The sequence below is a fragment of the Branchiostoma belcheri genome, unplaced genomic scaffold (assembly GCF_001625305.1).
Source record: "Branchiostoma belcheri isolate BF01 breed outbred unplaced genomic scaffold, Haploidv18h27 scaffold41, whole genome shotgun sequence".
Classification (NCBI taxonomy): domain Eukaryota; kingdom Metazoa; phylum Chordata; class Leptocardii; order Amphioxiformes; family Branchiostomatidae; genus Branchiostoma; species Branchiostoma belcheri.
This window is the reverse complement of record NW_017804032.1, coordinates 1,281,662-1,297,932: the sequence shown is the minus strand read 5'-3', so window position 1 is coordinate 1,297,932 and position 16,271 is coordinate 1,281,662. Positions and strand designations below refer to the sequence as shown.

The following is a 16,271-nucleotide window of genomic DNA, read 5'->3' as shown; positions in this document are numbered from 1 at the left end:
GACGTCTTGCCTTTCACAATGCCATATACATGTATGTATATACCTGAGCAATATAAGTACAAAATGTAGCTGGAAAGGATATTCCGACATGTACTACAGACAGCATCATGTGTATATTATACAGAGATGTGCTGGAATAGCATAATAAGACCATGCAATGACTTGTGATTGTGGAGACAGATTTTGGCATTTTTCGGTCAGCGTCATTATTTTACAATTTCTATACATTGAAACACAGCAAGTGCTGTCATTCTGAGGCATATTGTGATATGCAATTATTCAAGAAATTCCAACCTATGCAGATGTATATTTATGCAAGGAAATGAAGTCTTTTTGAGTCAAACGAAATATGTCCAAAATGTATAATATTATATAACGTGCTTGTGCCATTTTGCAAATATACCAATATTCAAGAATTTTCATGCATGCTTTTATGCTGTTGTTGTATGTGCATTTTCTTAATTTTAGGCCATACCAATTTGATTTTTTGGTTCCAGGATTTTTTTCTGGAATTAGATGGTGAAATGTTACGAGGCATCCTTTGATAAACCCAAATAAAATGCCTAATTTTTTAAACATTTAGCCTTTCTCTGCTTAGCACTGACCATCTATGAGAAAGGGTATGGGAAGGTCAAACACACAACAATACTAGTAGCCCCCTGCTGTGGTGCTTGCACAACTGAGAGGCCCAAGGGCTACAGAAATGGAGATGGGCACCACCCATATGCTCTGCACAGAATGGAACTAGTCTGTGTAACGCAAACTCTGCCGTCCGCGGCTTTAGTGGCCCCTCCCCGCAGCCGGATATTGGGTGGGCGGCACTCGTAAAGCGATTTAATCAGGCTAAGAATGGAACGTGCCTTTAAAAATGTAGACCAACCTGTTACACACTCAGTCGATAATCAGGCACAAAAGATGACCTTTCACCCCAAATGAAGTTCACCTTTCACCCGTAGCCGCTGCAGAGAACGCACCACCAACGCACCAGCAGGATTCTGAGGTTTAAAGTCAACGCTGGAAGCAGGTAAGAAACGCGAAAAATTATTTAACTGCCTTATAATGAAGAATATATAGAAGATATAACTGTTAGGTATTACATTTCTACCGTATGGGTCACATTAGGACGAAATATGAACTAGAGGGCGAAACCACACAGTGACCTTCAAGACAAGGGGTCGTTTCTGTCAGACCAAAACAAGCAGGTTCCTTGAAAAAACAAGGGCGATCTATGTTATAGAAGAAGAAAACAAAACTACAGCAGAAACCATGTTAAAGGGAAGAACAAATTTCCAGTTTATGCAGGAAAGAATGTATGGGAGAGAGCAAAGACAGGCAAAATAATTAAAAACAACAGTGGGAATGGGGTCTGGACCAAAGTTTGTGCAACCTCTCTGTTTTCTTTTCTGTGTACCAACAGAAACATGCACTTATGACTCATCAAAGTTTGTGATTGATGTGCTCCATCATTTTATATTTTCTTCTCATAATTTATAGGTCAGACATGGCAGAGACAAGCAATGGGTCTCCAACCGCAGTTCCCCAGGACCTCTGTGATGGGTCTCACACTGCAGTTCGCCAGGACCTCTGTGAGGAGTCTCACACTGCAGTTCCCCAGAACCTCTGTGAAGGGTCTCCTGCTGCAGTTCCTCAAAACCTCTGTGAAGGGTCTCCCACTGCAGTTCCCCAGGACCTTTGTGAAGGGTCTCCTGTTGGAGTTTTATGGGACAGATATGCCAGTAATGTTGAAGACCAGCCTACAGAAAATCAGCCAGAAACACATGCTGGTGAGAAAACCTACATTTGTGGAGAGTGTGGCTACAGTACAGCTCGAAAGTCTCACTTATCTGCACATATGAGAACCCATACTGGTGAGAAACCCTACAAGTGCGAGGACTGCGGGTACAGGACAGCTCAAAAGTCTAATTTAACCCAACACATGAGAACCCATACAGGTGAAAAACCTTACAAGTGTGACCAGTGTGACTATTCTGCTGCACTGAAATCTGCATTGGAATATCACCATCTAACCAAGCACACTGGTGAGAAACCCTACATGTGTGGGGTGTGTGGGTACAGGACAGCTCGAAAGTCTCATTTCTCCCAACATATGAGAATTCATACTGGTGAGAAACCCTACAAGTGTGGCCAGTGTGATTTTTCTACTGCAAAGAAATCCACTTTGGACCAACACCATCTAGCAAAACACACTGATGAGAAACCCTACATGTGTTGGGAGTGTGGATACAGGACTGCTGGCAGATCAAGCTTATACAAACATACGAGAACTCATACTGGTGAAAAACCTTTCAACTGTGACCAGTGTGATTATTCTGCTGCACGGAAACACTCTTTGGACGTACACCGTTTAGCAAAACACACTAATGAGAAACCCTACATGTGTGGGGAGTGCGGGTACAGGGCAAATCAGAAGTCTCACTTAACCCAACACATGAGAACCCATACTGGTGAAAAACCCTTCAAGTGTGACCAGTGTGACTATTCTGCTGCACTGAAATCTGCATTGGAATATCACCATCTAACCAAGCACACTGGTGAGAAACCCTACATGTGTGGGGTGTGTGGGTACAGGACAGCTCGAAAGTCTCATTTCTCCCAACATATGAGAATTCATACTGGTGAGAAACCCTACAAGTGTGGCCAGTGTGATTTTTCTACTGCAAAGAAATCCACTTTGGACCAACACCATCTAGCAAAACACACTGATGAGAAACCCTACATGTGTTGGGAGTGTGGATACAGGACTGCTGGCAGATCAAGCTTATACAAACATACGAGAACTCATACTGGTGAAAAACCTTTCAACTGTGACCAGTGTGATTATTCTGCTGCACGGAAACACTCTTTGGACGTACACCGTTTAGCAAAACACACTAATGAGAAACCCTACATGTGTGGGGAGTGCGGGTACAGGGCAAATCAGAAGTCTCACTTAACCCAACACATGAGAACCCATACTGGTGAAAAACCCTTCAAGTGTGACCAGTGTGGTTATTCTGCAGCACTGAAAACCACTTTGGGCCAACATCTAGCAAGTCACACTGATTATGAAGACCAACAATACATGTGTGAGGAGTGTGGCTATGGGACATATCGGAAGTCCAGCATGACCAAGCATATGAAACTCCATGTTAATTAAAAACTGCTGTGGCTACAGGACAGCTCGAAAGTCTCACTTAACCCAACACATGAGAACCCATACAGGTGAAAAACCTTACAAGTGTGACCAGTGTGACTATTCTGCTGCACTGAAATCTGCATTGGACTATCACCATCTAACCAACCACACTGGTGAGAAACCCTACATGTGTGGGGTGTGTGGGTACAGGACAGCTCGAAAGTCTGACTTATCCCAAAATATAAGAACCCATACTGGTGAAAAACCTTAAAAGTGTGACCAGTGTGATTAGTCTGCTGCATAAAATATTAATTTGGACAACCATCTAGCAAAGCACACTGATGAGAAACCCTACATACATGTATGTGGGTACAGGACAACGTAAACTAAAAGACTTTATCCCAACATACTAAAACTCCTATAGGTGAAAAAACCCTACAAGTGTGATCAGTACTATGTCTAAAGCAGCTATCCCACACGCATGCAGAAGGTAGATTGACTTTTATCCGAGTTCTAAAAGATGTATGACATGTTTTTTTATCTAGCTTGATTTGTGCAAAGTAATTAGACCAGACAAGATGTAACAGTTGTATTTTCTTTATTTATTCGACTTGGAAAGACAAAGTGGTCTTATTCATAAGTGTCCAGTAACGTCTTGTTGCAAATTGTATTTGCTCCACAATTAATATGCAATGTATGATAGTCCTCCAATCTGAACATGTTTCTTTTCACAGAAAGGTAATCATTTTGTGTGCAACTTCTTAAGAGCTTTGCTTATTGTAAAAAAACTATTGATATGGTAATAGCAATGGTATTGGTGTACATACATTGTATGTTGATAAACATGAGTTAAGCTATGGACATACCAAAATTCACAACAATCGGTCAACCAGAGCACATTTCTAACAAGGCATCATATATTATAAAGCTTGCAGGATGTAGATATAGTTTGAATTCCATTGTAGAGAGTGTATTATTACTCATATGATTGTATATGATGAAACTCTGCCATTACACCATGGTTTGTATTGCATACATGTACATTCCTGGCGACCATATGCTTAAACCCAGCTTACATAGTGTCAAAACCCTGTCAAGCAAGCAAGTGAAACCCAATCTCCTCCCAGTCGCTTTGGACCAAACCTACAAACCTAGCATAAATTTTAGCTCCATTCAAAACAATACTTCCGTTTTGGGAAGTACAAACATGTAACAAAGAATGAAGGCTTTCTTGAATGTTACAAACTATATTTTTGACATCTTTCTTGCTTAAAAATGGAGACATGTAACTGATTTGTTGACATCTATATACCTGACTGGTGAACGTTTTTTTTTTAGAGACAAGCAAGGAGATCCACCGCTACCCTCACCCATTTCGTATCATGCCAAGTGCTGATGCATACTTCTGCTTCATCTGTTGTAACATTTCTCACATGTGTATGTATCCGTTCCTGGCCAAAATGGTGGTCGAGGTGAACGAAGCCGAGATGAACATTCGGTACACCGCGGAAGGGGGAACGGAAGGTATGGGTTATGCAGATTTTGCGGTCTCCCGTGCCTTGGAAGAGATCATGGGTCGGATCAGGGGGCGAACTATTAGGACCAGTATCTATGCGTCCAAGGTCACCTGAAAGAACATTTGATGACAAAATTAAACTTAGTAACTTCCTTTCCACAAATAGTTTGTGTAGAGCCATATATTGCAAAGAGGTAAAACCATCAGGCGGATAAGTTCCGCCACTACTACTACTACTACTAGTACTAGGTCTTAAGTGGATTTGGTGAATGTACCAGATGTAACACCTTAATAGTGCAATTTCTTTTTGCTATTTTATTTTACCAAACGAAATTATTGTATGTTTATGCAGCATGGGTAAAGAATACTGCCAAACCCAATGTTGTTATTACATGTATATGATTGTTATTATTGTTGGGGTGACATGCTAAGGAGCCATTTATCCCTATCACAATGCTTCCGAGTAAACCAGACCTCACTATGCATGCGTGTAAAATGGTATATATATATATACATATTCCCAAGCGCTAGACTTTTTGCAAACTGGTTACATACTGTATACCAACACTGCAGTGAGTTACAATGTACTCGTACTCACATCTCTGGACGTATGTCGATGGAGTGGCACCGGTGAGGCCACGGTCACCCTTCTGTCCCTTGGAGCCAGTGTAGCCACGGTATCCCTTCGGACCGACTGGGCCCAGGTCCCCCTTCTGTCCCTTTGGACCAGGCAATCCACGATCACCCTTCGGACCGACTGGGCCTAGGTCACCCTTCTCTCCCTGGATGGATGTACCGGTGAGGCCACGATCACCCTTCTGTCCCTTGGAGCCAGTGTAGCCACGGGAACCATGGTCACCCTTCTGTCCCTTGGCACCAGTGTAGCCACGGGACCCCTGAAATCAAAACAAAGAAATGTTCAACTACCACCCAGCAATATCATAGTAGGTAGTATCCATCCTATTCTAGCTCCATTTGCTCTACTGATCTCTTTGCTGCAGACTTTTACTCGTGGATGTGATCATTGAAGCATGGAGGTAAAAGACAAGGCCTTGTGTCTTTTATTATTACCTCCATGGTTGAAGCAGAACAAATCCAGAATTGGATGGATTCCAGGCTAATGTCATCAAGGAAGAGAATTTCCCAAATTGTTTATCCAACATTTTAATCACCAAATTTTAATATCTTTCTAGTAACGGATACCAGTCATGTCACATTGACTTACCTGGGGGCCTTGAGTTCCTTGGTCTCCAGTGTCGCCTTTAGGTCCTGGTCCTCCAGTGTCACCTTTAGGTCCGGGTTGTCCGGTTTCGCCTTTAGGTCCTGGCTGTCCAGCATCGCCCTTAGGTCCTGGTTGTCCATTGTCCCCTTTAGGTCCTGGTAGCCCTTTAGGTCCGGGTCCTCCTGTGTCACCTTTAGGACCTGGTCCTCCAGTGTCACCTTTAGGTCCGGGTTGTCCAGTTTCACCTTTAGGTCCTGGCTGTCCAGAATCGCCTTTAGGTCCTGGTTGTCCAGCATCGCCTTTAGGTCCTGGTACCCCTTTAGGTCCTGGTCCTCCAGTGTCACCTTTAGGTCCGGGTTGTCCAGTTTCACCTTTAGGTCCGGGTCCTCCAGTGTCGCCTTTAGGTCCGGGTTGTCCGGTTTCGCCTTTAGGTCCAGGTTGTCCGGTTTCGCCCTTAGGTCCTGGCTGTCCAGCATCGCCTTTAGGTCCTGGTACCCCTCTAGGTCCAGGTCCTCCAGTGTCACCTTTAGGTCCGGGTTGTCCAGCATCGCCTTTAGGTCCGGGTCCTCCAGTGTCACCCTTAGGTCCGGGTTGTCCGGTTTCGCCTTTAGGTCCGGGTTGTCCATCGTCGCCTTTAGGGCCGGGTTCTCCAGTGTCACCTTTAGGTCCGGGTTGTCCATCGTCGCCTTTAGGTCCGGGTCCTCCAGTGTCACCTTTAGGTCCGGGTCCTCCTGTGTCACCTTTAGGTCCGGTTTGTCCAGTTTCGCCTTTAGGTCCGGATTGCCCGGTTTCGCCTTTAGGTCCTGGCTGCCCAGCATCGCCTTTAGGCCCGGGTTCTCCATCGTCGCCTTTAGGTCCGAGTTCTCCATCGTTGCCTTTAGGTCCGGGTTCTCCAGTGTCCCCCTTCAGTCCTGGGGGGCCAGGATCTCCAGGCTTTCCCCCTACACCCTAGATGTGAGAAAAACACTCTCCGTCACATAATAACTCATGTTACTTATATCTCAGTATTTTGTGCAAATTAAAACACAATATTCATCTTTATTTTGTCTTTTAATTTTCATTTTAAGCTTACCCTTATTCCTCGCCGTCCTCTCTGTCCTCGAGGTCCCCTGTCTCCCTTACACCCGGTGCACCCTGGAAATGCAGATAATAGGACGATAGATCTCAATATGAGGTCATAAAGTCAACAGCCTCCACAAGAAGCAATTGATACTGTTTTATTATCATGATGCAGAGACCGGGATCGCTAGATGTATTGTTCATGTTTTGTCAGTTTGCGTTTGTTTGAAGTATCTTTCACCTCCTATGCTTTTTCCTCTAGATCTGCTTCATGAAACCGTATCAAATATATATTGTATTATTTGTTGATCAAAGCTCACCAGCTTGCCTCCGCGACCTGTCGTGCAGTTCACCTTCCAGTCGCCAGGGGGTGTCAAAGTCCCACTCATCGTCCAGATCAACTCGGTCAATATTGACAACACCGTCCGTCGGCTCCGACTATGAAATAAAAGTGGGGGGAAACATCATTATCTATTCAACCCTCAGGCGAGCTGTGTTAGGCGGGGTTTACATTTGAGGAGAGTTCAAAACGTGAGAGGTCAACTGTCAGAACAAAGGAGTTGTCGTGCACATTAGCAACAGTCACTGGTTCTGGTAAAAACACATAATTGGGAAGGCGGTTTGTTTATCTGTTTAGCGTCTACTTGCATAATGTCTATTCTATGAGCATGTCAAGCACTACTAAAGCTACTTACGTAACAAAAATAACGACTTGAGTTATACTCCTCAAAACCTTTTTCAACGAATGCCTGAAGTCTCATAACAAGCTGCTAACAGGCCCCAAACTCGCGTTACCTCTTCCTAAGCATGCTATCTATCTACCATCCAAAATCCGTGCCCCTAGCCGTTAGCTAGCATGTCCAGATCACGACATATTGAAGCCGTACTGCGGTACCACAACAAGTCACAGGGGATGCAAAATCTAATCATTTCGAGGTCTATCTCATCAACATGATCAGGACCTACCCACCTGACAAATATCAAGGCACTGTATGTAAGCCTTCGCTTCTTGTTTACACATGCACACGCACATACACACACACTATCGAAGTCATGACCTTGCTTGGCGAAGGTAACAAGGATTCTTACTTCTGTTTCTGCTGTCACATCTTGTCTCTTAAGAACATCGTCTTGGATGGTGTCTTTACCGACCTTGGACTGCGTCTTGTCGTCCTCTCTTTCTTTCATCAGAAGATGAACCTGTACTTTCAGGTACCCGATCTCCTGGTCCTGCCTGGTGTCTCGCTCTCTCAGGAGGGTGACTTCGTCCAGTACCCGGTCCAGCACGACCCGGCGTTCCCTCAGCTCAGCCCCCTGCCACAGCACCAGGCAGACGGCAACCAGGAAAACCCCGGCCGCGAAGAGCTGGATCACCGAGCCGAGACTGCTGTGGTCCCGCCTCTGACTGGGGAGCTTCTCGAAGCTCATTTTCCTCTGTAGTTGTAGTTGTAAACAATCTGTGACAGAGTCTTGTGGATCCTATACTGTCGTGGGACGTCCGGATTGGGACGGGTAACGTCGGTCTAATCGTCTTAAACAGGTCTTCGGTCCGTCTTATATACACTTGGAAGGTAGAAACTAGGGGAATACCCGCGACGCAACAAAAATTGGTCTCCATCATTATCTATTGTAGAGTTGCTATAAATATACGGCAACGTCACATTTAAACAAAAGCTAGCCAATTTTCCTCGTATCTGTCCTACCCGTCCGTGACGTCACGTTCATGACGTCGTCACCAAGCGCGCCCATTGGTTCAGAGTGAAGAAGACAAACCGGTTCCTATTTTCGGATGGCCTTTAACTGTCGCCTGGGGAGATGTCTAACCTCACAAATGGTCATCCGAGGTCAAAACACGTTTCTTCTAACACAGCACGAAAAGTGTAATTTACTAAATGGTAGCAAAGTCGAGAAATGTTTACTTTGTATATGTAGTACCTGGCTTTATAATAGTAGTTAATAAAAGTCAAGCACGATAATTTTCATTTTAAGCGGAATCACTGTACGTCAGCGACCATCTCAGTGCTACTCGTCAGCGTACCGTATAACAAATGTTATTATGATGTACTGCTGCTTAGCCTAGGTCTCGACCATAGCATAGAAAAAAATCCGACTTTTGGTGCAGAGTAAAACGCTTGGTTCTGACCAAAGTGAGAAAGGTACCTAACTGAAAGCATTGTGAATACGGCAAGATTTGATTTGAAATCTGGCCATTTTGCTCGTATTCCTACTTGTGTTCTTAACTCAGTGATTGTTTCCATGTGAGTAGGACACTCCTCCCTGTGTCTGTGACAGCCTGTCACGCACAGATTATCTTTCTAGTAATGCCGGAAGGGCCGCGGCAACTATTGTACCACTCTGTAACTAGCTACGGTCACATGCGGTCAGCTACATGTTTCCTCCTAGCGCCTATAAGAATAGAACTGACAAACATGAATGAAACAATCTTTTGTAAGTACATAGACCTCAAGTTTGGCATTGCCAACCCTTTTTGTGTAACCTTCAATTAAACATGTGACTTGTAAGTAGCGCCAATTATTTCCGCTTGTTCACACCTCGTAGTCTACGTGTACAGAGGCTCGGAGCCAGTGGATATATAACACTAACAAAAATCACACGTGACACTATCTGAATTTCATGGAATGGAAAACTGAAAATTACGTAATGTAATGTGACTCCAGCAATAAGTGGAATTGCGTCATAGGTAAATTTGTCGAAAATGTGAAATCGTGTACATACAGTAATCTGAAAGTCGGAGCGATATTGATTTTTGATTGACAGAAAAGGGGGGCTTTAGTTGTCTCACACAGTATACCATACTTTAATGGAAAGTATAAACAAATAGGGCAAGGAGTCAAGGACACATAAAGATGTCATCTGTAGTCATATCGTTTCAATTTCTTGAAGTTTCTCCGCCAATAAAGGACACATACATTTATACCTCTGGTATAGGCATGACGTGATAGGATCCATTGGTTTGGAGCCAAAACATTACACTCGGTATCCTTTAGTGTTCTTTGTTCTACCTTGTTCTCAGAAGTGCTTCACGCTGCAGTCTGCCCACAAATAAGACGAAGTACACCATATAATCCAGCGAATAACAACGTTTATTGAAGTATGCGTACAGAACTAGGACCAGTGTACGCAGAATAGAGGAGTTCAGCACCATGGACAAGACCAGCTGACATTGTGGTCCGGCTACCGCAGCACTTCTGCACGGAAACATTGCTATAACTTTGTGTATCACTTGTCGATATGCCAAGTACACCTGTACAAGCTTCCTGTGACCTGCGATGAACTGTAATATTATATATAATTACTATCAATAAGTCCCGCGGGTATGTAAAGTTAACTGGTCTTAACTGTATTGGTCGCCTGAAATTTCTCATGTTTCCGAGAACGCCTTGCTTTGCTTTCTCATTGCTGGTTAAAGGATAATTATAACTTAAACTAGAACTATATCCATGACAACTTCTGGGAGACGACTGCAAACAACTGTCGGCGCTGGCAAAGCAGATAGCCAACCTTGCTGGCGACAAGGGGAAGTGGAGGGGTCTTGCAGTCGCCTGCGTTGGAGCCGACCGATGATGATGATCCAATACTAAACATGCCCAACGTGTTTAAGCTCTTCTCCAGTATAGTAGTACGGGTTGGTATACATCTATGCTATACTTAAGAAGTTGTGCTAAGCTAAAATCTGTCCGAATTTTACTTCACGCAAAATGCCTTTCCGTAATTGTGGGCAATATTCCAAATTTTCCGGTTTTCACGTTGCCTGTTCTTAAGGTTCCACCCCCCTTCCCTAGCAGATGGAATCGCCCGACGTCCGGATGACGATGATTTTCCTCATGACGTCATGAAACATGGCCGACACAAACACGAAGAAAGTCGTCTACGGAATCGTCGGCAACATTCCCGGGCATTTCCACTCTGCAGATCTCAGGAACTTTTTCTCCCAGTTCATAGAAAGTGGAGGGTTCGACTGTTTTCACTTCAGACACCGTCCGGAGGCGAAAGGCGCCGATACGCCAGAGGAAACCGACGAAAGAAACGTGTCGCAAAAAGGGGAGGGGGGCGAGTTAGTAGGTTCAGAAACAAGTCTTTCGGCACAGCACAGCCAAAAGGCAGTTGGAGTAACGGCAGGCACAGCAGTTTTCCCGTCTACGTCTGAGCAGAAAGTATTAACAGACTACAGAGCAAGTGTGGATGGCGACAATGCAGCCGGACCAAGCAGATGTAAAGAGAAGAGGAAAACTCTGTGCTGTGTAGTACGTGTTCTGGAGGAGAGATGGGCCGAGTTTGTGAAGCTGTACCACGGGAAACACTGGGTGGACAGGCGGGGGGACTACCTCAGGCACAGGGCAGGCATCAGGAGGGTCAGGCTGGCGGAGGAAGGTGGGAATAGAGAGATCTTCAATTTGCTTCTGTGTGATTTCATTACTGTAAAGTGCATTTAGTTTTGCAGTGGTTTTATTTCGTGGCATGAGGTTTTCCAGATGTCGTTCACAGTTGAAACAATTCTCATGTACAGAACACACATTTATGATTTTGCTGTAAGAGGTCACCACAAAAAAATAAAACCAGAGAGAACAGGATGAAAACAGTAGGGGACATCGTATAACGTTTTAGCTTGAAAGTTCTGCTGTGTTGGTAAAAGTCATTATGAATCACAGTATGAACTGTAATTATTTCATGCAAAAATCTTATCCAAATTGTCAAATGGCCAACTCCAGTCTTTCTCAAAGAATGAGCAATCTACTCCTTCTGTGAAATCATGTATACTAGTATATCGTTTATGCTGTTATATGCTAGCGTCATTTATCGTTATTATTACATACATGGCCCAATGTTTCAGGTTCTGATGCACTTAAATACCAGACCAGGAAGGAAGTAGAGCAAAGACGGAAGAGAAAAGATGGAGAAACAATCAGCCAATCAGAGCTACAGAAGCTCATCGAGCTCCACCCACCCGACGTCATGCCTCGCGGGAACGTCGGAACGCCAATCAAAGTATTTCTAGAACTCATCCGCACCTGCCGGCTCCCCCCTATTCTCATCCACAAACTTGGACTGGTCTTCCCTTCCACTGGGTCTAGTAGGAGGTACGGGAATGTACCATTTGACTACGGGGGGAGGGTGGTGGAGGGAAGCATGGTGCTGACAGGGACAGGGGAGGAACTGTCTGCTGAGGTGGGATTTGTAGAACAGCAACAGAGAAGGAAGGAAGAAGAGCAGGAGAAAAGGAGGGAGCAAGAGAGACAGCAGAAGGAGGAGGAAGACAAAGCTGATGAGTCCCACTCTGATGATGTAAGTTAAAGTGTTCTAATATAATTTATAAGTACATACATACTAGTACATTGTATATACATTGTACTACATTGTATGTTTGTGTTCTTTGTGTATGTAATAGCCTGCCTACATCATGCTTCTAGCAGCCCTTCCACTAGTCAGGCCCCTGGAAGCTTGATGGCCAACAAGACAGAATCTTAATCCTGTTGATTTATGCATATGTGCTAACAGTTACACGTTCCAATTATTGTCAGACAGAAAACTGTCTATTAGTATTACCATGGCATTGGAATTTGGAGGCTGTTATGACTGGTATCCATGATAATGACAGAATGCTGAGTTGCTATTGGACTAAATCAATGGTGATGATAAAGAATCCTGAGCTCCTATTGGTAGTTTTGAGAATGGTTCACACAAGTTAGAAATGTGTGTATGGCCACAAGCTTTTACTAGTTTTAGGGAGTAGGCACATTCACACCCTAACAGCGAGAGATTGCATAATGCAAACTATATATGTGTGAACTGCCCTTTGAATTGATCCCCAGGACAATGACACATGTGAGGAATGGGAGCGGCACGAGGCTCTGTACGACGACGTGACCAAACAGGGGAGGAACAAGGAGCGTCTGTTTGAGGAGGAGATCGAGCTGAAGTGGGAGAAGGGAGGCAGCGGGCTGGTGTTCTACACAGACGCACAGTTCTGGGACCAGATGAGGGGGGACTTTGATGAGAGGACTACCGACGACTGGGATGTAGACATGAGTGTGTACTATGACCCAGGTATGGTCTTCTTAACCTTACTCAGTTACTGTCACCTTTTTTTTCTTTCAATCAGGGTGTTAGGAATTTACAGTAGAGAGGTCAAAGGCAAAATTGTGAAGATAAAACCACTGCAAAAGTTTCACAATTTACAGTAGTTTTAGTTATCATGTGCTGCAACTAAATTAGAGTGATAAAAATTTACGTGACAATAGCATTGACTGTTTTAACTTGAAAAGTTGGAAAAGTGACATTGATTTGGTGATATCTTACAGATGGAGGAGACAAGGATGCCCGGGACTATCTTCAAATGCGTCTTGAGCAACGGCTAAGGGCGGGGCTAGACGGGGAAGAAGACATCACCTCAAGAAAGAAGAAAACCCGCAAAGAACGGAAGGAACAGAGAGAAGAAAGTGGAAAGATTGGACAGTTTGAGAAGCACACAAAGGTTTGTGTTTTGTTTATGTTTATCAACAATACATCATTATGGTCTGGACATTTTTCTTCTAAATGAAATATAGCTAGGAAATACCAGAAGTGTCCAAAATTTCAGCAATTGAATTTTGTACAGTTCTGGTACCATAGATGGTTCATGTGTGCTGTGTATCTTTCCCCCTCAGGGCCTGGGGCGTAAGATAATGGAGAGACAAGGCTGGCGTGATGGGGAGGGGCTGGGCTCCTGGAAGAAAGGGCCAGCAGACGCACTGGAGAATGAAGGACAGGGGCCCAGGGACAAGAGAGGCTTTGGGTAAGTAGAGAAATCCAGATGGACTTGTGATATAACTTGAGTGACACTTGTCACGGTTGGATTGTTTTCAATGGCTTTCTTTGGTTTGTCTATTTGTCTTTCCAAAGGAGACTAGCAGAATTAGGAATATACATGTAAGTGAGAGCTTACCTCTGTAAACTTGAAGAAGCCCACAAGGCAAAACCAGTCATGACAGGGTCGATAATGTTCTAAACGGGAACTATGCGGCTCCAGATGTCTTACTGAGGGACGACTGCATGCTGTATCCTACTATTCCTAGATGTCGGTTAGCTTGAAGAACAAATCCACTGTACTACCATATACATTGTACAGGAGCTAGCAGTTGATTTTAAACAGACAAGCTTTTCAAATTACTACCTTGTGTACTATTATATCACATTCTGCAGTAATGTTGTTTTTATTGAGTCTTTATACTGTACCTTGTGTCTTTGCAGGTTTTATGGCGAGAAACTGGATCGTCAGGCTGGAGGAAACAAGCGGCGGCGCGTGGAGAAAGACGTGGTGATTTCTACTGTGTACGATGAGCCATACCAGCTGGATAATGCAGAGACACTAACAAGACAGGCTGGACCTCACACACTCAAGTATAGGACTAGTGTTCCCTTTGTCAGAGGCTCACAGGAAGACAAGACATGATAGCAGGAATTGAGAAGAGTTGAATTTTCGTTTTAATTGTGTACTGTATTTTGCTTATGCCTTGGAAACAAATGAAAACACATATTCTATATATATTTTGAAATGATTGTATTTTTGAACATGTTGTCATATTTCATAAATATGACAACATATTTTATAAATATGACAGCAGAAATTGTGAATAACAAATAGTGAAATACAAATAAAAACATTCCACATGTTTTGAAACAATTTCATTTTTCAATGTCATATTTTGTAAAACTATGTTCATGTCGCTTTACAAAAAAACTTCTATTTCCAACTATATTGCAGCATTTTTATCAATACAATGATTTAGAAACTATGGCAGTAGAATAAATGACATATTGTATATTGTATATTCGTTTTTTGCATTTGCATATCATTTCCATAAAGACATTTATTTCTATGTATTTACAATTACCATTTACAGGATTTCACCATGTAAAAGAATATTAATCTTGCCAGCCAATGAGGTAAAAGAAAGCAATCCTCAGTGCATAGGTACAAACTTTTGACTCTGATTGGCTCCTATTTCTCCAACATAAAAGGCACCTGTTGATTGGCTGACAGAAAGTAGGTGTGGCTTGACACCAGGAGCCATCTGGATGGTGTCAATCACTGTGCAGTTGCCAAGGAAACCAGGTTTTGAGGGAGCAGCCAGAATTAAGACGCGTGACAGGTTTAACTGGATGACCAGTAGGTACTTCTTATCCGCACTGAATCTGTGAATGTGAATGGAAAACGGAAAAGATATTCAGAAATTATTACCATTCCTTTTGCAACATTGGGGGAAACTAGGGAGGATGACACCCAGGCCTGGCCAATGTGACCACATTTTTTACATTAAGAATCCTGTCTATAGTGACCACCTGTCCATTTTTTTATCCATCCCATGAGAGGTCTTCTTGTGTAGTTTTTGACTGTGCCTACTTACACACCAATCCTAAAGCAACACCCACCTCCCTCAAAACATAGAAATGCAAAATGAAGACAAAAATGCAAATATTGAAATACAGCCACTCTATCATTGGCCAAACTTTTAATCGCCAAGCTATCATTGGTTGACCTGATAATTGTGATGGACAGTCAGGATCACTTACCTTACAGAATAAGGGCCGTCCCCTTTAAAACATGATGTCCATTCCCCGATGAACCTGGGCTGTGATGCTCCGTCAAACACCTGTGTCCTGTTGTTGGCCCTGTCTGCCACCCAGACCTGCCCAAACACGTCCACCTCCACACTGTGGGGGATGTAGAACTCTCCTGTGTTGTTCCCTTTTCCTCCAGATACCCACTCCAGTTTATAATCTGTGAGAGATTGGAGAGAATTTAGTACTATTGGAATTCAAGCTCTCGTTGCGAATTCAACACACCCCTAACATGCAAGTACTGCACTAATACACGTATGGTCATTTCTGGGTACGTAAGTATTTGTTTTGGGTGAGTTCATGCCCCTCTTTCCTAATTGCTGTCGGTTTCTTGGTGGGTGGGATGTGATCTTGACCGTTGATTGATAGGGTGACCAGCACATGCCTTCAGGAAGTGGTGAAATACCTGATTAAATTACTAGTACATCATACGATCCCTCCACAGTTCCCAAAACAGTGCCTGGAGGTCTGTGAACTTTAAGGTCATGAAATTTCAAAAATCCAAAATACTACGTATACCAGGAAGGCTGAAATCTCTGATTTCTTGTTTCAACTGGTAATGTGAAAGACTATGAAGGCCTGAGACCTTCCCTCTTTAACTGAAAAATTAAGTCCTCCAAACTTCAAATGATTTACAGGCAGTACATGTATGACTATTGAAAAGTAGTTGATGCTACTTGAAACTAGCCTGGTTACCAAACCTATTATAGCTCCCGAGT

The 16,271-nt window shown here is 43.5% G+C and overlaps 4 protein-coding genes across 4 annotated transcripts in view; 2 read left to right on the top strand and 2 right to left on the bottom strand.

Moving 5' to 3' along the window:
• The first annotated feature begins 957 nt into the window (after window positions 1-957).
• LOC109477777 (gastrula zinc finger protein XlCGF57.1-like) lies at window positions 958-3,180 on the top strand. The gene is made up of 3 exons (XM_019779165.1): window positions 958-1,024; window positions 1,495-2,488; window positions 3,002-3,180. Exons 2-3 carry the CDS (start codon window positions 1,502-1,504, stop codon window positions 3,155-3,157), a joined length of 1,143 nt encoding a protein of 380 aa, XP_019634724.1. The 5' UTR covers window positions 958-1,024; window positions 1,495-1,501; the 3' UTR covers window positions 3,158-3,180.
• A 1,287-nt stretch (window positions 3,181-4,467) lies between these two features.
• On the bottom strand, window positions 4,468-8,437 carry LOC109477720 (collectin-12-like). Its single transcript, XM_019779065.1, is given in 8 exon segments — window positions 4,468-4,763; window positions 5,251-5,548; window positions 5,724-5,769; window positions 5,878-6,788; window positions 6,790-6,822; window positions 6,947-7,008; window positions 7,254-7,371; window positions 8,023-8,437. Coding segments are annotated over 8 exon segments (2,100 nt in total). The 5' UTR covers window positions 8,362-8,437; the 3' UTR covers window positions 4,468-4,470.
• Window positions 8,438-10,766: 2,329 nt separating this feature from the next.
• Window positions 10,767-14,536, top strand: LOC109477771 (G patch domain-containing protein 3-like). The gene is made up of 6 exons (XM_019779131.1): window positions 10,767-11,325; window positions 11,786-12,237; window positions 12,765-12,999; window positions 13,254-13,426; window positions 13,599-13,726; window positions 14,182-14,536. Exons 1-6 carry the CDS (start codon window positions 10,794-10,796, stop codon window positions 14,381-14,383), a joined length of 1,722 nt encoding a protein of 573 aa, XP_019634690.1. The 5' UTR covers window positions 10,767-10,793; the 3' UTR covers window positions 14,384-14,536.
• Window positions 14,537-14,701: 165 nt separating this feature from the next.
• LOC109477778 (NHL repeat-containing protein 3-like) overlaps window positions 14,702-16,271 on the bottom strand; it is a 3,284-nt gene continuing 1,714 nt past the window's right edge. The window contains exons 4-5 of the mRNA XM_019779166.1: window positions 15,505-15,712; window positions 14,702-15,126 (exon numbers count right to left, since the gene is read on the bottom strand). Of these exons, the coding sequence (XP_019634725.1) occupies window positions 14,895-15,126; window positions 15,505-15,712 (440 nt within the window). The 3' untranslated portion in view covers window positions 14,702-14,894. The remainder of the gene's footprint in view (window positions 15,127-15,504; window positions 15,713-16,271) is intronic.